Source organism: Lagopus muta, chromosome 16 (genome assembly GCF_023343835.1).
Source record: "Lagopus muta isolate bLagMut1 chromosome 16, bLagMut1 primary, whole genome shotgun sequence".
NCBI lineage: Eukaryota > Metazoa > Chordata > Aves > Galliformes > Phasianidae > Lagopus > Lagopus muta.
This window is the reverse complement of record NC_064448.1, coordinates 535,367-555,580: the sequence shown is the minus strand read 5'-3', so window position 1 is coordinate 555,580 and position 20,214 is coordinate 535,367. Positions and strand designations below refer to the sequence as shown.

At 40.7% G+C, this 20,214-nt stretch overlaps 2 protein-coding genes across 2 annotated transcripts; one reads left to right on the top strand and one right to left on the bottom strand.

The window, feature by feature from the left end:
• Positions 1 to 3,686: 3,686 nt before the first annotated feature.
• MOCS3 (molybdenum cofactor synthesis 3) lies at positions 3,687 to 6,549 on the bottom strand. Its single transcript, XM_048963445.1, has one exon. The coding sequence runs from the start codon at positions 6,547 to 6,549 to the stop codon at positions 5,032 to 5,034; it is 1,518 nt and encodes a 505-aa protein (XP_048819402.1). The 3' UTR covers positions 3,687 to 5,031.
• DPM1 (dolichyl-phosphate mannosyltransferase subunit 1, catalytic) lies at positions 6,544 to 13,590 on the top strand. The gene is made up of 9 exons (XM_048963464.1): positions 6,544 to 6,654; positions 6,828 to 6,927; positions 7,382 to 7,415; positions 7,755 to 7,831; positions 7,936 to 7,961; positions 8,822 to 8,917; positions 10,360 to 10,428; positions 10,706 to 10,820; positions 13,261 to 13,590. The coding sequence occupies exons 1-9, from the start codon at positions 6,548 to 6,550 to the stop codon at positions 13,363 to 13,365; spliced, it is 729 nt and encodes a 242-aa protein (XP_048819421.1). The 5' UTR covers positions 6,544 to 6,547; the 3' UTR covers positions 13,366 to 13,590.
• Positions 13,591 to 20,214: the final 6,624 nt, after the last annotated feature.

The following is a 20,214-nucleotide window of genomic DNA, read 5'->3' as shown; positions in this document are numbered from 1 at the left end:
GTTTATGGCTCAAGAATCTTTGTCACCCTCCCTTACTTATATACCCCCAGAGCTCACTGCAGAGAGAAAGAACAGGAAAGGAAAAACAGGTAGGCATGAAGAACAGGAGGGATGCAGCCACAACAAATAAGAACGGTTTGTCTGTAACGTAATTGCTTACAGTACAGCTCGCGAGTGCCTGTCTTACCTTCCCAGATGGAGGTACCCTGCAGGCATCACAGCAACTGTGTATCATACGGAGCGATAGTAACAGGAAAGGTGCCCAGTGGAGAGGAATCTGTTGCTGTGAGTGACTGTTTGCTAGAACAAAACCCTTTGTAATGTCAGCAAAGGTGTGCAGAAAGGCTATCAGCCTCTTTCTGTTCTTGATCCATGGTAAATAAATCTTAAAATAGCCGTGTCACACAGACGACTCCAGAGCAGCACCTCTGATCAGAAAGCACCGGTTTCCCCAACAGCGCGAGGCGCAGCCTCACCCACAGGAAAGCTCCACGCGCAGAAAGCTTCGATCTTCACCCAAAATACCCAGCACAGGCACAGCCCTGCTTTAGAGCAAAGCCTGCAGAGCCCTGAGACGAACAGTATCAATCACAGCCATTAGTGGTATCTGAGATTAGCAAAAGGAAGACTAAAAGGAAGACTGCTTGGTCTCTGCAGTGCTGTGGTGTCACAAAACTTCTCCCTCTGGCATTTTATCTGTCTCTGCAATATTCAGCACACAACAGCACCATGGTGTAATCATAAGGCAATCTCCATCAATGTCTGTAACCTGAGACCACGTCCATTATTCTTAGTCATTCTCATGTATTAATAGAACAGTGCTGTGGGCTTTTTTCTTAAAAGCATTGTACTTCGGTGCTGTCAGTACTTTTAGCCACAGTGCGCGGAAAGGAAATAAGGAAATGTGGTGGGAATCTACAAAATGGTCGGTGTTTTGAAAGTCTTACTAAGGTTAGAATATGAAGCTGAAGCTTGTCACTGTGAAAACTAAAGAACTGATTGAGGCAACTGCATCTGAGAAATAATTACAAGAAACTCCATTTCATAACGGTGCTTTGGGTGGACTGCAGTACAGTACTAAAAACATTAATGGAGAAGGAAATTAACACTAATCAGGGCAGGAGATGAGAAGACAGCAGAACTTCGGGCAGAAAGCAAAGGAGAAAAGTTATGTTTGAAACTTTGTTTCAAAAGCAAAGTGTCAAAATTCATATATTGAGTGCATCAGCACTGCAGCAAAGCAACTCAAAGCGAACACCAGAGTTCTGAGCGTCAAAAAAGCCATTGGTGCTCTCATCTGAAGCACAGAGCAGGCTCAAAACATTCAATTTTAACCAATTAATGATAAAAATGCACCTATCGATTGCTCTGACAAGTTTCAGCCTGTATGCCTGTTACCACCCAAAGGTGCAGTAACAAACATGAACCAAGAGCAGTTTCACCAAATGGGCTTGAAATACGCATACCTTGGAAATGATTTCTGTAAGTTCTACCTAAAAACTATGGTTCTGTCACAAAGCATCTGGAATGGGACTGTGCCACGTGCTCTGCGTCTGTGCATGCATCAGAGCACATTTACAAAGTTACAAGTTTGTCCTTCCTAAATTTCAGACATTTATGTCGTTAAATTAGCAGTCCACCACTTAAAACAAGAGCTGCCTTTCACTGCTCATGAGCAGGTGAATGCCCGTTTGCATGAGACCTCATTTCCCAGCCAGATCTACAAGAAGAGCCATTTTGTATTTGGAAATAAGCTTTCTTTGTGAGTTGAGCTTTGGTCTCTTAGCAACAGCACGGGCACCTGCACGAAGACCAGCTCTTGGCACAGGAGGGGATCGGCCGGAGCAGCCACAGAACACCCACTGGAGGAAGAGATGAAGGCTTCCACAGCAAGAGCTGCAGTCAACACACTCTTCTGGGCCACCCCAAAGCAGGGCTGCTGTTTGCCGCCACGCGGGCAGCCCAGCATCCCTTCCACTCACAGACAGCAAAAGCCCCTCCGTGTTTTCTCCTCGAGCAGGAACAGACAGTGAAAAGCTCTTGCCAGAAGGTTAAAGAAAAGGCAAACTTCCATACTCTCAGAGGAGTCAACAACAAACAAGTTGTTCTTGCTTCTTGACACGGAGAATTGGAGCTCTGGGTCTCATAGTCTCAAACTGAGCTGCTCCTGAGGAGAGCAGTGCTCATGCATGGGCAGCAGAAAGGCAGGGAAGAGCTGAAGCCGTGCGCATCATGGCCTGCACTCCTGTACCTCAGCAGAACATGTCTTCTTTCTGGCCACAGCTGTGGCTGGACTGTAGCTTTCAGTAGATACCTGCACCTGGCACAAAATGGGTGTATTTCTGACTGGAAAACTTGCATTGCAGTAGACTAGCTTTATTGCAGTAGATAATTTTTATTACTTTCCTTTTTTGATGACATTCACAACAGGTGCCATTTTGGATGGAAGTTGTTTTTTGCTCTTCACTACAATTTTGCCACCTGCACAAAATACCAGCAGTGCAAGTATCTCACAGTACTTGTTCCATCACTTCTGCTACTGCACTTTCAGAGAGCTACAAGCAGCAACAGTTGCTGCTTTTGTTATCTGAAATTTCTGCAGACAATGCCAGTTTGCTATTAGTAGGTTCACACATTTGCACTAAATATGCCTGTAGGGTTTATTTTTTAATTTGTATTGCTTTTATTTTTTGTTGATTTTTCTTTTTATTTTAAACACTAAAGACAGGCATCAAAAAATCTGTCCCTGCAGCACTGTATGGAACGCTAAGGTTCACAATCCAGTTTCATTACCACAGGAATGTTTCTGAGCCCTAGGCACAGGTGTTTGCACAGCCTTGTCCTGACACATCAGGTCCACAAGCTCAGTTTTTTTTCCAGAGGAATCTACTTTGTTTAGTGGGGATTTGGATGCGGTACGTGGAAAGCTCAGGTGAAGTCTATGAAATAAATGATGCTTTCGAAATGCACCTCAGAAAGATCACTGCTGTTATTTTTTTCTTGGAATATCGTAAGTACGATTTGATTACCCTGCTTCATGCCATTCTATTTCCCTGGTCTGTTTTCAAAAGAACTGTACATTTATATATGCACCTCAGCTCTTGCTATGGTAGAATTGCATCTGTTATGGCCTAAGGAATGGTTTGGTTTACAAACTCGCAGTGCCACCTAGCAAACATCCTTAAGAATTCATTTTTCTGGTATAATTTTATGAAGCACAGCACAGAGCTTTCATATTAAATATATATATATAAAAACTCGAGCTTGCAGTATTTCAAGCTTCCAGTGCACATTTTGTTCTGAAGTTAGATTTTGACCCAAAATCATGCTTACAAATGGGATAATAATGAAGATGCTCACACAGCTAAAATTCCAGTACTTGAATTTTAAAAACTTGTTTTGGACACATCCCTTACAGATTTGTCTACCAAACAGTCCCATTAATTTTTGTTTGAAATAACACATTTCAATATTAGGTGTGTTGAATTTGTTGGAGTTTTGAGACAAGTTTCCTGCCAAGAAAATAAGAAAGATTTTAGTTTATCAAGGCACATTAATGCTTTGCATTAAATACATTTTAGACTTATATGAAGGCTAGACCAGATTGATTTGCTGTGCCTTAAAGTAACCACATTTCAAGAGAAAACAAGTTTATGTATTTAAGTTTATTCCTGAATCCTGAAGCTATCCTGCAGACCTACATGTGGAAAACATTCAAACATAGTAATCAAGAACAAATGCTGCAGCCACTGTCTATTATTCTAAACCTCCAACAGGAAGCTGTTTCCTGCAGTTCCTGTGCCAAAATCCTGTAAGCCACTTTAAAAGAGAATATGATCAAAGAAGCAAAAAGAAGCCTCACAACATCAAGACTGGGAGATAAAAAGACACTCCGCTGGCTGCCCTGACCCCTTCTGGTAAGACATCAGACCAGCTGCACTGTAAGCTCCCTGAATAAAGCGGCTCATTTTTATTCATGATGACAACATGCATCAATATTTAGACAGTGTGTTGGCAGCAACACAAAATGAGAGTTTTATTGCTTCTCTTCAAACTTCTGAAGACATGCTATGACACTTCCTGGTGCAAAGAGAAATCACCACGTGTTTGCTGTGTTTGAGAAGAGTTCAACAAATAAATCAAGCCAGAGCGAAAGGTAAGCTTCCAATAAGATTAATTTGAGCTTAATAATGATTCTCACTCTTGATTTTTCACATAATCTCCCAAGAGTCCAGCACCCCTTGAAGACAGTAAAATTTGCATAGTGCTTCAGCAAGCCCACACAGATGGGCGGACAGCAACAAAGTCACACCAAAAAGCAGGCTTTATTGTCAGCTCTTTTTTCTTTCACAGTTTGTGTAAATCCATCCCTAAGAATGTAATCAGGAAAAGACTATAAACATGATTACTATCTACTGGAAGCAGCACACATTTAGAACCAGTCTTCATCCTGTCCTCAAAAGCATCAGTGAAAAGATGGATACGTTCACTTTGTAAAGTAGGTGATACGGATGTTCCACAACTTATTTTGTTAAAACATGCTTTTTTGACTATTAATTATATGTTAGTATTCTTTTTCACCTCAGAAATGAAAACAGAACCTACATCTGTATTAGTATAATTGCTATGCATACCTGATGAGGACTGTGGCAGCTCCCTGTTGTGAAACTATTTCTTATTCATTCAGTTTATCTATGAGAACTACTTAGACGTACATAGCTCTTTATAACAAAATAATGCATTAGTCGTTAAAAACAATCAATTATCACAGGCACAATTAAGCAATCATTCCAAGTATTCACTTTAAATAAGAACAAAAAAATTTATTTCTTCCAATTTCCATGAATAGTTTCAGATTTTTACATTAAAAAAAAATCCTCTATAAAAATACATAAACTTAAAAATATACTATTAAAAAGAGCGTAGTATTTATATCTCATTTGACTCACGTGATACAGACGTTGCACAAAGAAAATTAAATTTTAGAGAATTTATTGTTAATATTCTTTTTTTTTTTTAACATTTAAATTTTTAGTACTGAGGAAATGTTGGGTCAATTCTACTGGCCCAAGACATGAGCCCCCCTTTAATATCTTTAGCTGACAGAGGACCAAATCCTTTGACAGGTAACTCCTGCAGAATTCTTACAGCCTTCTGGGAGTCATTTCCTAATTTGCAAACAACATACACAGGAAAAGATGTTTGGCCATCAGTTCTCTGCTTTTCTTCACAAATTCTTTTCTCTAAGTATTCCAGATATTCTTCATCTTTTTCTTCTAACTTACTCAAAGGAATGTGGACAGCATGTTCCAGGCGACAGATATCCACTTCAACCTGCGGGCGAACATCTAGCAATACATGAGGAATTTGCTCATCCAACAGTTTTTTGTATTCCTCAACAGATATCCTGTCTTTACTGGACAACAGATGTAAAGTTCTACACTTGTCTGTTGCAGAAGAGCCACAAAATGCCTCATAATCCTGAAGGCAAGTGACAGATGGATTGTCACCACAAACAGCACAGTCTGATCTCTTTGGTCTTAACTTGATGTTGCGAAACCGCCCTTCCTGGGCATCAAACATCAGCATGAACTGATTGAAGGAGGATCCCATCCCCGAAATGATCTTCAACACTTCCAAGGCCTGAATACATCCCACGATGCCCGGCACGACACCCAGCACTCCCCCATCCGCACAGTTAGTCACTGTCTCTGGCGGAGGTGGCTTGGGAAAAAGGCAGCGATAGCAGGGCCCTCCCTGGTAGTTGTACACGACCAGCTGCCCCTCCAGCCGGAGAGCACTGCCAGACACCAGGGGTTTCCCAGCCAGGACGCAGGCATCGTTCACCAAGTACCTGGTGGGCACGTTGTCGGAGCAGTCGGCCACCACGTCGTACTGCCGCACCAGTTGCAAGGCGCTGCGCTGGCTCAAAGCCCCGCAGTAGGGCACGTACTGCACCGTGGAGTTGAGCTGCCGCAAGGCCGCCGCGGCAGACGCGGCCTTGGGGAACCCCCGGCGGGCCTCCCCGTGCAGCACCTGCCGGTGCAAGTTGCTCGTCTCCACCACGTCGTGATCCACCAGTCCTAGGCGGCCCACGCCGGCCGCGGCCAGGTACTGGGCGAGGGGGCAACCCAGGCCGCCGCAGCCCACCACGAGCACGGACGAGCGGGCCAGCAGCAGCTGCCCCCGCACGCCCAGCTCAGGCAGCACCAGCTGCCGGCTGTACCGCAGGATATCGGCGGGAAGCAGCGCGGCCCGGGTGGGCAGCGGGGGGAGCTCAGCGGGGAAGGCGGCGTCAGCAGCACCGGCACCCCGCTCGGTGGCTCCATCGCGCTCCCCCGCCAGGACGGCAGCTAACTGCTCCCGCAAGTCACGCAGCTCTCGCTCCCGCTGCTCGATCTCAACGCTCAACCACACCGCCTCCGCGCCGCCAGCCATGTCTAAGGCGAAGAGCGGGCGAACCCAGTTTCCGCCTCCGGCCGGCGACTTCCGGCCCCGCCGCGAGCGCTGATTGGCTGCGCGGTGCCGGGAGGAGCTGAGCTGTGACATGGCGGCGCGCAGCGGCAATAAGTTCTCGGTGCTGCTGCCCACCTACAATGAGCGCGAGAACCTGCCGCTCGTCGTGTGGCTGCTGGTGCGCACGTTCCGTGAGAGGTACGGCCGGGCTGGTCGGCTTCTGCGAGCACGGCGTCGCAGCTGCGGTACGGACCGTAGCGTAGGCCGCTGTCTGCAAATCTCTTCGTATTCTGTTTCACACCGTGCGGAACGGCGGAGGGGAGGAAATCGGGTTCTCTGTGAGTCCGCTTACGAAGTGTTTCTGGTTTCAGTGGGACGGACTTCGAGATTATCGTCATAGATGATGGCAGCCCGGACGGGACGCAGCAGGTTGCCGAGCAGCTGGAGGCGATCTACGGGTCGGATAAAATCGTGAGTCGCGCTTCTTGTCTTTCCTTCCCTGGGAAGCACCGGCAGCCCCCGACAGTGTGCGGCTGTCCGCTCCTCCGGTGCTTAGCAATTCCTTTAAAGTAGTGGTGTTCAGAAGGCCTTTGTTTGGGTTCTTAACTGTACGCCTGGTGGTGCAACTTGAGGGAATCCTTTAATTGCAGGAATGATACTTTCAAATTTATTTTAATAGGATGAAATGAGAATGAAAGTAAGGAGTTTATTTCTAAATATGGCATGACCTGTTTCATGTAATAGTTTGCTTTTCCTGTATTTTCCCTGCTTAGTTTATTTTTATGTACCAACTAGATTTCTAAGAAGGAAAACAAGTTTCTCAAGTATTTTTTTACACCTAAAAATATAGAATTCAAAGGTGTCACAAAGGTAATTAAAATGTGTACTTCAATTAATAGATGATATATTTTTGTGTATCTTACAGCTTCTAAGACCCAGACCAAAGAAGTTGGGCCTTGGTAAGTCCTTGTTAATTCTAGTTTATAGTAAGTAAATAAATATGTAGTGCTAGTGGTGCTTCTGAATACGTCGTTTCAGGTAGCAGCCCACCTATCAAGTCTTGTTTCTCTATGCATTGCCAGTGCAAGGTGTGACAAGGCCAACATTTAGAAAATCTAGTGCTGAAGTGATGGGGAAAAAATCCAGCTTTAACATTTGACTGTCAGCATATCATTTTAGCAGTATTTAGTTATCATTTTCTGGTGAAACTTAACAATTTTAAAAAAGAGAAAGCTGTGGCTAGAAGATTGCATATGCTAAAATACAGAAGGAAATTCTTTCTGTACCATTTTCATCAGGCACTGCTTATATCCATGGAATGAAGCACGCCACTGGGAATTTTATTGTTATTATGGATGCTGACCTATCTCACCATGTAAGTTGTATTTTACATGTAGGCTTTTTAATCTATTATAATAAAATTTTCCCTTATTTCTCCCCCTGAACTCCTTTCTCTTATCTGTTTTCTTTCTATTTCAGCCGAAATTTATTCCGGAGTTCATCAGGTGGGTGCTACTTCTAGTTTAAACATGTAGATGCTTACTGTTTTGTAGTAAGATTTGAAAGCTATCTAACTGTAGTAAGAACTGGTCAGAGCAACACCTCCAATACAAGTGATTGACATCACTAGGTTTGTTCCAAAATATCCAGGAAAAAGTTTCCCACTGGACTAAAAATTCCGAAGTTTAAACTAACAGAGAACGTGTGGTGCATCACTTTTCTTCCTTGTAATGGTTGTTAAGCTTAGGAAACTGCATTTATGCATACATATATATGAAAAGAATCATCTAATGCCGCTGATCTCCTTGTGTGAGTGCAGGAATATTGACCAGAGGACCAAGTTCACACTTACTTGTCTAATACTTCCCTCCTTCTGTTTACCTCTTACTTTCCTCTGCCTGTAACACTTCAACTCATGAGAAACAGTAAACAGACTCAGGGTAGTTAAATACTTGTCAACTTTCTTGCTAAGTAGTACCAGAGGCTGAAAGTGTTACAGTTAGGCATGCTGTGTGCTAGGGATAGTTCCAGATCTGTTTTTTCTCCTTACTGTGGGGTTGTGTAATTTAAATATTTAGATCAGATCTTAAAATCTGAAGACTATCCTAGCTTTGAAAATGCATAGGTATGTCTGTATTTATAAGCTAGTCTTTGAAATTGTTACATACTTTGAGATAGCTAATTGTTCTGTAATAAAGAACTCTTTTTTTAAATGCATAATGGTCATAACTGTTGTTTTGCTGTGTTCCCTATTTGTTTAAAAGTTTCTAAGTATGTTTTATACTGAGTGACTGTTTTTATTTTGAAATACTAACTTCATGCAAATGTTCTTCCCGCTCCTCTGATAAAAACCTATTCCTAACAGAAAGCAGAAAGAAGGCAATTTTGATATTGTATCTGGAACAAGGTATAAAGGAAATGGAGGAGTATATGGCTGGGATTTGAAAAGAAAATTGATCAGGTTAGTATTTTTTCTAGACATTCACACCTAAATTTGTGACTTAGAAATTAATAAGAGCTCCAAGTACAGCTCTCAAACAATATTTCTGTGTGAGTTGAACTGAGTCTTTAATAGTACTGAGTACTGCAAAATGGTGTGAAATGTGCACAGTTTGTCTTCAATTAAAACCATCAGGAAAGAACTTAGCAATAAGTTAATGGTAAAACAGCTGGCTGATTCAATCTACAAATATTCAGAGTATCAATTTGGGACACTTCTCTCTCATCATCTGAAGAATGAGCTGAGATTATGGCACCTTTTCAAGTTTACAAAATATGATTAGTTAGCATTAAGATCTACAGTGGCCCCTTCTCTTAACAGTAAATTTTTCTAAATCCCTCTGTTGATACTCTGATTTGCCAGAAGTTAAGAATTGTCTAACATGATCAATGTCAATAAATCATTACTCGGACCTGACTGGAAAACTGCTAAAATGAGCACTAGGGAAATGTTTCACCCAGAAACCAAAGGCAAGCTATGTCAAGGCCATCCAGGCAGGTGGAGGCTGGCATCTCCTTGTGTAGGAGCTCACAGGTTTTGAGGAGCTAATCAGCTAGTTTGTTCTGCATCTTTTCTCCTCTACACAATTGAAGAGAATAAGTTAACACCTATTTCCTTGTTACTGTAAGGAGTTAGGAGCTGGAGTGCTGTTAGCGTAATCTGGAGATGGTGACATAGGGACAGTATCTGTATTTCTCCTTCTGTAATGGAATAACTGCTTATCTTTTTGTGAATCTAAATAGAAGGCATACATCCCCCTGCTCCTTTTTTTTTTTTTTTTTCCTTAAGAGAAAATGAGAAAACAGTGGACATTACCAAGTAATCCTTGTACATCATGCTCTACAATGTGAAGCATGTGTGCATCTGATAGCATGTAGCTGTGAGCTACATAAGTCAGTTATGACTAAAGTTGTGACATTTTTTATAAGGAGAGTTCTTCCTCATTATACTATGAAATCAGAGTAAGCTGAAATGAAACCTTGCTTTTCTGAATCTGGGTGTAATGTTTATCCAGGAAACATCTTTATTCTCTTGCAGTGAATGTTAAGGATAAAATGTAATTATGACTGTTGTCAGATTTGTTTTGTATTTTAATACAGTGTGTTGTTGTACTGACAGATCTACTATAAGCAAGCATACAGTAAACCTAATTTCTAACAATCTAAAAATCACTTTTCCTTCAATTTTTCAATAATATTAATCATTTAAACTTGAAAAACTTAATGTTGCTTTCACTTTAAGACAAGTATTCATTAATAAAATTTAGTATGAAAACATATTAGAAATACCATTGTTTCATATTAAGCAATATGTGTGTATATTTTTAAACTTATTTTCTGGAAACTCTACTTGATTTTCCTGAATTGTGAATGGGCTGTTTTGACATTTGTTTCCTTTCACAGTCGTGGTGCCAATTTCATAACTCAGGTTTTGCTGAGGCCAGGTGCATCAGATTTAACAGGGAGTTTCAGGTATGGTATGCAAGTCATAAACTCTATTTGAAATTAAGAAACTGCTGTAATAGGAACTGGAGTAAGAACAGGCCTTCTTTATTGAAGACTGTGATATTTGTTTGAGAAGGGTGTAAGAAATAGTAGACTACATTGCAGGAACTGTTGCTCCAGTATTTTGTTAATTTTTTTTTTAAATGATGATACGAGTGACTGATTTACTGTTAAGATTCATAAATGCAGGGTAATGATTTCTGAAGTTCAAACTTTGTTTCATTTCCTTTGTAATTGCTTTCAGGTTATACAGAAAAGAAGTCTTACAGAAATTAATGGAAAAATGTGTTTCTAAAGGCTATGTCTTCCAGATGGAAATGATTGTTCGGGCCAGACAGCTAGGATATACGATCGGAGAGGTACAGTAAAACTTCTGATAAGTGTGTTGTGCTTTCATTTAAATGCAGTTACAGCTTATGAGGACAGGCTGAGAGAACTGGGGCTCTTCAGCCTGGAGATGAGAAGGCTTTGAGGGGACCTTATAGTGGCCTTCCAGGACTGAGGGGGACCTGAAGGAAAGCTGGGGATGCCCTTTAGAAGTGCAGGTAGTGACAGGAGGAGGGGAAATGGCTTTTAACTGGAAGAAAGGGAGATTTAGACTGAACATTAGGAAGAAGTTCTTCACTGTGAGGATGGGAGACACTGGAACAGGTTGCCCAATGAGGTTGTTGATGCCCTCTCCCTGTAAAGCATTCAAGGCCAGGCTGGATGGGGCTGTGAGTAACCTGGTCTGGAGGGAGGTGTCCCCGGAACTAGGTGATCCTAAAGGTCTCTTCCAGCCCAAAGCTCTCTATGATTACTAGAAGCGTAGCAAATTCTGAACACCTCCAAGAATATGCAAGGTTTTCAAATTACTATGAAGTTACACAGGTTTTCCATCTTTTCCAGATGATTGCCACATATGAAATTCCACTCACTTATTCCCTTGTCTGACAGGACCTTCCCTTTTCCTGTTGCCATTTCTTTAAGTGTGTTATTTTATCGGGTTCTTCAAAGCAGAGAGAAATTCCAAATGCACCAGTAAACCTGCACTTAGCCTCCTCTTCATTGTGGAGAGGCACTTCTAGCTTGGTTGCCTCAAAATATTTCATTTTCTCCAGCAACCTGATTCTGTTTCAGATTTATTGTCCTCTGTCATTCATGTTCTTTTCCAGCTCTTGCAACTTTCCACTTGTAAACTTTTTTGATGTGCTGTCGACTGTCATTTAAAAAAACCCAACACTTATATCCTATATTCCCAGCAGTCTTATTGCTGCCTCTTATATTTCACTGAATTGCTCTTGATAGTGTCTGAATTCACTGAAATTCTCTTTGCAGCCAGATCTCAAAAACAATTCATCAGCATTTTCATGACCATGAACTGTTGGAGAACTGTTCTGGTACTTTCTAAATCTTGTGTACTGCATTTCTGTATGAACATTGGGTATTTTTACACAATATAGGAGACTCTTTCTCTTTTCTCACTCATGGAGTGCCAATGCCATGCTGACTGTAGCTTGGGTTTGACCTTGAATTTCTTTGGTTTTTGTATCCAGCTTCATTTACATTTTGCTTTTTAATGTTGCTGAATGAAATACTTGTCTGTCTGAAATGCAGGATCAGAAAAGTTCTTACTATACATTTTGAAAACACTAAAACTTCTTTAGTTTAAAAAAAGAAAAGCTATCTTGGCTTGCTTCTGTCTCTTCTGTGTGCTGCTGCAGAGACCTTTCTTCTGCCTACTGTTTGAGTTCACCCCTCATTGATTTGCATGCCTGCTGGTTGCAAAGCATCAAATGTAAACTGCTTGTCTCCTGGTTCAAAGCCTGACAGACTGCCTGTCTGCAGTAAGCCTTGTATCTCTGAGGCAGTGTTGGGACATAGGCTGTGTTTTGTAATGGGAGAGTTGTGCTGCCCTCAACAATTCCTATTATGTTCCCAAGGAAGCAGCATCCCTCCTTTGGCTTCTCACATGTGGGAAGAGATCTGATACCTGAAGAGTTGCTTCATTATTCTATTTCAGCTTTAAGACTTTCTGATATCTGTAACAAACTCAACAGAGTTCACGTTGCTACCACAGACTGATAAGATTGTTGTATTATTTTGGGTTTTTTTTAAACTCTTGTTTATCATCTCTATATTCTAACTTCCTGGGGCAGGATCATTTTCCATCATCATCCAATTCCACTGATAAAGTATTTCCTGGCATGTATGTTCCTAACACTGTATGGATAGTGAGTTAATCACTTAATGAAAAGAAAATGAGTTTTTAAGGTGATTTTTTTTTTTTTAAATCCTATAAATCTATAAAATGGCCAAAGGCAGACAGTGCATATTCTTACAGATGAGTCCTACCCACCGCTGCCATATTCAGGCATCACCTTCTAGCCAGTGGCAAAGCTGATCAGAATGCTGTTTCAGGGCAGCAGGGGATATTTCTCTAATAGAGGCGCTGACTTAAAAGGTATTGAATTTACCTAACAGGGGAGGCAATGAAGACTGATTCTGAGCCTCTAGAATTGTAGTGCGCTTGTGCTGTTAGGTTTGTTCTGCCTACTGTGTCATCCACCCACTGGGTATTGTCCTTGGATCAGCTTTGAAGGTGGGAAACTTAACATGTTCATGCTGCCCAGCTACAGGCCATCGCTAAAGCCCTTATAAGAGGGACTGAGATGCAGGAAGCCAGTCTGGTGCTTTCATGCCTCACGTGTAGAAGCATGCTGTAGCTTGAAGTCCATGGTTTGGCTTCGTTTTGTATTGCAGAATTTCTCATTATATGTGTTTTGAACCTTAAAAATAATATTGCTTTTTTTCCCACAGGTTCCCATTTCGTTTGTTGACCGTGTCTATGGAGAATCTAAACTCGGAGGCAATGAAATAGTCTCCTTCTTAAAGGGACTCTTGACGTTGTTTGCTACCACGTAGGATTTGCTCCTAAATTCCTTTCTTTAGAAAAATGCTTTCTGCCATCGCTATGGTTCCTAGCATATAGCAGCAGGAGTTTGATAACTTCCCTGGTGACCTGAAGACCTGCTATAAACTAACAGTTAAACGAACCAAGAATAATTAACTAAATGGACTGTATTGCAAAATGCACCTTTCAAAATAAACTATGTGAAACTAGTCAAAATAAAGGCATATACCCTATACTACTTTTGTATAAATAATATCTTAATATAGAACGCAAACAGCTGAATGATCTTTTGCATTTAGAAATGAATCATTATTCAGCAGAAGTTTAAAGATGATTTTTGAACTAAAGACATGCAGGGTCATAAACATAGAGATTTCTTATCTTTGTTCTGTGTTCTGCAGATAGTATTTTCAATATATAACAGTGAGTTGACTTTCTTTCCTCAACATGGACATCTGTGGTTGTTAGAGTTGAGCAGTCGTGCTTTTCTGAAATTGATGACAACTCGTGTTGTCCAAGAAATACAGATAAATACAGTGATCTTTGAAAACTTATTTCAAAGCTGGAAGGATGGAATTTTCTTTGGGTAAGAAAGAATCATTCTGGAATATTCTTGTATTCTGTGTGCATGTCCAGAAATAAATGATTCTTTTGTCCTATTTTTTTTTACAATCTAAAACTAGAGTATAACGTCTTGCCCATGTTAGGGTGATAGTAGATCCACATCACCTCACCAAAGACATCAGAGAGATTCTTTTTGTGTCAGATAACATTTTGCAATGTAACAGCTGTACAGCTAATGAAAGAAATACAGCAATGTAATCCTGTTTGTGTTTCACCATTTGGTGTAGGCAGAAATCAGAAGTGGTGAAGCCCTTGCAATCAAATACGCATCTTGGGAACAAAAGTAAAAATAAGTTTAAAAAAAACAAGGGGGCAAAATTATAAATAAAGTTAAATTATTCTGATAATGGCTTTGTATGTATGAAAATACATCCTCAAGATTTTTTGGTGGTGGGAAAGGGTAGTTCTTTGTTTTCTGAAATGTGTACTCAGTGGGAGAGGAGAATCAGCACGTCTCTTAACAGTTGTACTTATTTAGATTGTATCTGTTTGCATTCCTGTAGTATATTAAATGTGGTTGTTAACATTCAACAAATGTAGCAAGGCTGCAGGTAAATGATAAAATCCTATTTCAGATAACTAGTTAAAAAAACAGATACCACTCCATGACTGAAAGTAAAGCCACAAAACTCTGAAGTGGAAACTTAGTGCCTAGTGGGCTGGTTTTTTTTAATTAGAGATGCTCCTTTGTTCTTTACTGAAGTTATACATATTCTGGTATTTTTCTCCTCTTCTGAGCACTCCAGGCAAATATTTTGTTTCTTTTGCTTTAAAATAAAAGCGTAACTGGATTTTTGAATGGCTGTAATTCAGTTCCATGGAGGTTCAGCTCTACGTTCTGTCATTTGCCTGTGCTTTTTGAGCAGGTCCCGTTCAGCTGTGTGGTTTAATTTGGTGCAGGCTAATCCCATCTGATAACATGCAATTTGTGGGTGTAGAGGCCCACTGACATCTCAACTGATAGATTAAATATAATCACACCTTGTTTGGAGCATTCGTGGCATATTCATAATTTGCAAATAGTTTTTAGAAGTTCATCCCAATTTTCACAAGAATACATGCTGAGCCTCAGCAAGATCATATTTTCTCAGACTTGTGTGTAACTGATGTCCACTATATTCTTTGTGATCTAACTGCTGTGAATTGGAATGTACATGCCTGGTAAATTTCCTTAATTGCAAAGTCATTGTGTCTGCTTTTGAGATGGTGTTTGAAGTAAGATGATTTACATATAAATTAGGATCACCATACACAGTGTATTCTGTGGTTTGTGGTATGTGCAAGTTGGAAGCATGACTGGCTGGCAGGCAGTTTCTGACTGCTTAAAAGTAACAGAATTAAGTCATAAAGAAAGGAAAACCTACAGCAGGCTTTCCACGGCGCCAGTGCAGAGGTAGAAAATGCTGTTGAAAGTGACGAATGATAACATGGATCCAGGGGAAAGAAGCAGAATTAAGAATTGCACTGCTGAAATGCCAGCTGCAGAGTAGCTCCGTTCTTTCAAACATTTCCTTTCTGTGCATTTAAAAAGCCTGAGCTTAGAAGGAGCCACTGCTCATGTGCTTGGCCCTCTGTGCACATGAGGAGGAATCATAAAATAGTGTTGTGTTAATGTTCAGTCACTGTGGTGACTAAAAACATCTGATTCTAATATCTTCCCTGTTGGAGCGCTTCAGAATCTCACCAGTACTCGAGTAAGTGTTCTTTATGTAGGAAAACTTCAAAAACGAGCTCCAAGACTGCTTTTAACCAAGACCTTCTGCACGCACTGCTCTGAAAATTTGTAAAAAATAAATACTGTAGAAGTGTAGCCAGAGGTCAGAGTTCTATTAGAAGTCCTTCTTCACTAGAGCTAGTATCTTTTAAATACAAAATGGGCTGAAATAGCCCTCACATAGTGCTGCTTAGGCTGTTTGGGGGTATTTGTTAATATAAACCCTCTGAGTTACTTTAATTTGTTCTCAGCTTCTTTTAAACAAGCCTCTTTGTACTGGAAGACTGCTTATATAAATTCTTGGCACAAAACAAACAAGAAAGAAAATACAGGCCAGTATTTTCCTAAAATACAAGATGTGTGAGAATAGCTGTGCTGTCTGTAAGCAGTAAGAAATACAGCTACTATGATCTTTGCCCAAACATACCAGCACTAAGCAGTACAGGGTCTTCTAGGGCCAGGGTTACAAAGGTCCAGACATGGTCATGGTTTGTGGATCAGTCTGGTTGCTTTTTGAATCCCTTTGTAGTCTGCTGCAGCATCCTGTGGCAGTGAGTTCAGCAATTTGCACAAGCATTTTGTGAAGTACTCTATTTTAAACTTATCACCTTATAAGTTCATCAGATGTTCCCTGTTTTCTCGTGCTTTATTTTATAGATGCTGCTTTTTCTCCACATTATACTCAGTTCTGTTTGTTGTTTTTTTTTTTAAGTTCCTCAGACAGAAGCCACCACCTACTCAGAATATTAGTAACAGATTACAATTCTATTGTTGTTAGGGGTTGAGTGCCCAGAACTCCATGCAGTGTCTTAAATGTGTACTGGGGATTTATACAGCGGCATTTTAGGTTTCAGTTCCTTTCTTAGTAACATTGCAATATGCTGCTTGCCTTGTTTTTGGCCACCACAAAACTCTGAATTGACATTTACAGGAAATTTTTCACTCTATGTCCCTGGTTTTACAGTTCCGCATAAATCAGCTTTTCTTAATTACATCCATATTCATTTCCTATGAAAGCACAATGTGCTGCTAATGTGCTTTACTTTCTCTGTTATACTTCCTTAAGAATCTGTGTCTGCTAGCACTCAATCGTTTGGCAAGAACAGGAGCTTTATTTCCTTCCCGGCTTAAATCTGTGCATATCATGGCTGTGTTTGGTTGGGCATGCCAATGAAGAGGGAGCGGAAGGTAACTCACATTTTCTACCAGTAATACATCCTTTCCCCTGAGCAGCAAGCTGATTACTTCCTTTGGCAAACAGGCAGGGCTATGGGGAAGAGACCTCTTCTTGTTATTATGGACTAGTGGGTCACTGTGATGTGTGAACAGACTCACACACCAGGCTCAGTTGTTCAAATCCATGACAGAAGCCAAAGCGTGTGCCAAACTTCAAGAATGCAGTCCCAACAGACTTGATGTTACAGAACAGGTTGCAAAGTTTTGCATAGTGTTTCACACAGCTCATTATATTAACCTGTGTGAGGTGCTTGCACTCTGGGTGGTTTGTGAAGACATTTCAATCTTCATCTCTAGTCAGAGCTGTGCTAAATGACCTAAGCAAGCTTGTATTGAAGATGTTTGTTGTAGAAACCAAAGCCCAAGCTTTGGAAAGAAACACACTACTGGGGGCTGCTGAAGTCGGTATCACCTACTGTCAATGGACCTGATCAAGTGTTCTGCTGGCTGTGAGCAGCTCTGGTCTCCTCATGCCCTTAACACATTCAAAAGCTCATGCCCTGAGATGTGGAATGTCTCAGTCACATGAATCGCACAAGGACAAGTTGAATCCTTCTGACTACATCACTGTGGTCCCGAAGCTGGGACAACCACTTCTTCACAACCAAGCCCTGGTTAACATATCCAGCTGAACTGCAAATCAATAGCAAAATAATACCGCTATTTTATTTCACTGGGGTATTGGAGTGAAGAGTTGTCTGATCTGAAGTAGTGGGAAGTTGGCTTCGGTTTTGGTTTGTTTTTAAAATGTGCATCTCTAATGTGTGCCTGCAATAAAGATGTGCCTAGTTCCAGTATGGGCAATACAATAGAACAGATTTTCCAATGGACTGTGTAGAAAGCCAACTGCAAGGCTGCACAACCTTCTGTGTATCAACAGTAAAAAACAGCAATGACTAATCAATAATATTTATCTAAAGGTCTATCAAGATGACTAGTGTAAGCATGGATTGAGATCTTGGCACAACTGAATTAAATGACAGATTGCCTACTGAGTTCAATACATTGGACTTCAGCAACAGCTTTTCACCAGTTAGCATTTCAGAGCAGTAGGCACATTTTAACGTTAGGATCAATAAGAACAGAACATACACAGACAAGAGGGCTGCCTATCAGACATTATCAATGTGTTATGACACAGTACCCCAAGGTGTCACACTGTAGAAGACAAGACTAAAAAAGGTAATTGCAGAACTTCTATAAAGCACAGAAACTCTTGGAGCGTCGTTTTCTCCTCTGTGACCCTGTCAAATTTCACCTTTTTTCTTCAGGCACAGTGGCCATGCATAGCATCTTATGTATTGTGATTGTTATTATTCAGAGGGAAGTAAATTGGGACTGGGGAGAACAAAACTGAATTGCAACTTTTAATTCAAAATTAGACCTGAAAACTGAGCTCCAGAGAGAGGGATTTCAACAAAGCAGCAAAAGGCAAGGTACTGAAATGGAAGGTTATTCCTGCAAGGTTAGCTGTAGTGGCAGTTCAATAGAAATTGATAATGGTGCATTTTAAAAGACTTGTGTTTGGCCCTCAGCACTTTTTATCCTTCTTTGTTTTGTTTGGTTTGTTTTCCTACACCTCTAGGAGCAAGTGAACACAACTGAGAACCTGATGTTTTCCGGGAGGCTGAGAATGGTTATCTAGTTCCTAAAATGATGTGCTCTCAGAAAAGGAAAGATCTGAGCACTAAATGATACTTCTACCTTTGTCTTCCAGAGCAGGAAAGATCTTGACTGAGCTCCTAGTTGCTGCTAGAGAATGCCCAGCTGCCTTCCACCCCCCACTTCTGTGCAAGAACAATCCACAAATAACCAGATTTACTAACTACCTGGTGAAGTTCACGTTGTGGCTTATATGTGTTCAGAGAGCTCTCATTTCTACTCCATTTTCCCATTCTGCTTGCTCTTGCAAAGAAGGCATATGGTGGTACTTTTGATGGGCTGATCCTGTTAAAATAATTTTATTACTTGGTATTAGAGCTTGAATGAAGGAGAAGTAAAAGACAAGTTGTGTGAGAATGCTAAATTATTGAAATTTTGAAGTTAGAAGTCTAATTATTTATTAGTCTAATTGTACACTTAGACTTCTAGCTTACATCTTTCATTAAGAAAACCCTCAATATGAATTCATTTTGAAAGTGCTGACAACATGGAAGGTAGCAATCTTATATCCACAAAAACATTGTGGTTTGTCGTGGCAGAACATCACCTCCAAAGGCCTGCATATTTGACTGACCAGCTTCCAAGTGAAATTTAAGTGTTGTTTATGACAGATAAATTTATTACTGGTCTAAGAGATTGACATTCCTTCCTAGTTATCCTAACCAACTAACTAAATCAATCTTACACAGCTCTTATCACAGAGCTTCTCAATACGAGGGTTTTGGTTTTTTGTTTGTTTGCTTGTTTGTTTGTTTTTCTTTTTTTTCTTTTTTTTCTTAAAGGCAAGGGAGGGGAGGGAATGGAGTGCTCAGTGTGAAGGCAAAGTTCTTCCCTACTTTCATCTCTATACAGACTGAATTTGGCTCCTTCCTGGTGATTTTTCCTAAGTTGTCTTCATGGAAGAAGATTGAGAATGCTGGCAGATGATGAAGTGTCTTAAATGACGAAGGAGCTGGAGGGCTCCATCCCAGTGAGACTGTGGGCTCTTAGTACTGCTGAGGATTAACCTTAATTGTATTTATTATATAATTAATTACGGTAGGTGCTTACAGCCGTTGATAGTTGGCTGAGTTAGTTTGCTCTAAGCTGCTAAGCTAATACAATTGTAAATACGGGCACAGTTTTGTCCTGAACAGGAGCACAGCACACCTTCAATCATACCTATTCAACTTGGGAATCCTAATCGTGTTGCTGCTAGTGTTAAATGTTCAGCCTCCTACAATGCTACAATTTTACTGGTTGTCATAGCCTGTTGTGAAAAACAATACCCATTTCCATGACACAAAATGCATATTAAGAATATTATCATGACATTCTGTTGCATTCTGTACACCTCACTTACAGCCTCACAGCCGAAAATTTGATTCAAGGCTTATTTCTCCTTCTTCCCTGCTGCTTGAATTTTACCTTCCTAATCAACCTTCTCATACAAGCTTTGTATTATTCTCATCTTTCTTTTTAACTTGATAAATGTTGACAATGGTGCTACTGTGCAAATCATCCAGAAAACTCTCATTAAATGAGAGCAAGATCTTGCCCATCACTTCAGGATCCTTACAACAGATATTGTTCTATCCTTACCTCAAAATCTTCTTAGTCCCATCCTCACAGGATTTATGCCAAA

Bases quoted from the DNA above. Each gene is read 5' to 3' on its own strand.
- DPM1 (XM_048963464.1), top strand. From the start codon at position 6,548: ATGGCGGCGCGCAGCGGCAATAAGTTCTCGGTGCTGCTGCCCACCTAC. The intron at 6,655-6,827 runs GTACGGCCGGGC...TTCTGGTTTCAG, and splicing joins GTGCGCACGTTCCGTGAGAG to TGGGACGGACTTCGAGATTA. The intron at 10,429-10,705 runs GTATGGTATGCA...AATTGCTTTCAG, and splicing joins GATTTAACAGGGAGTTTCAG to GTTATACAGAAAAGAAGTCT.
- MOCS3 (XM_048963445.1), bottom strand. From the start codon at position 6,549: ATGTCACAGCTCAGCTCCTCCCGGCACCGCGCAGCCAATCAGCGCTCG.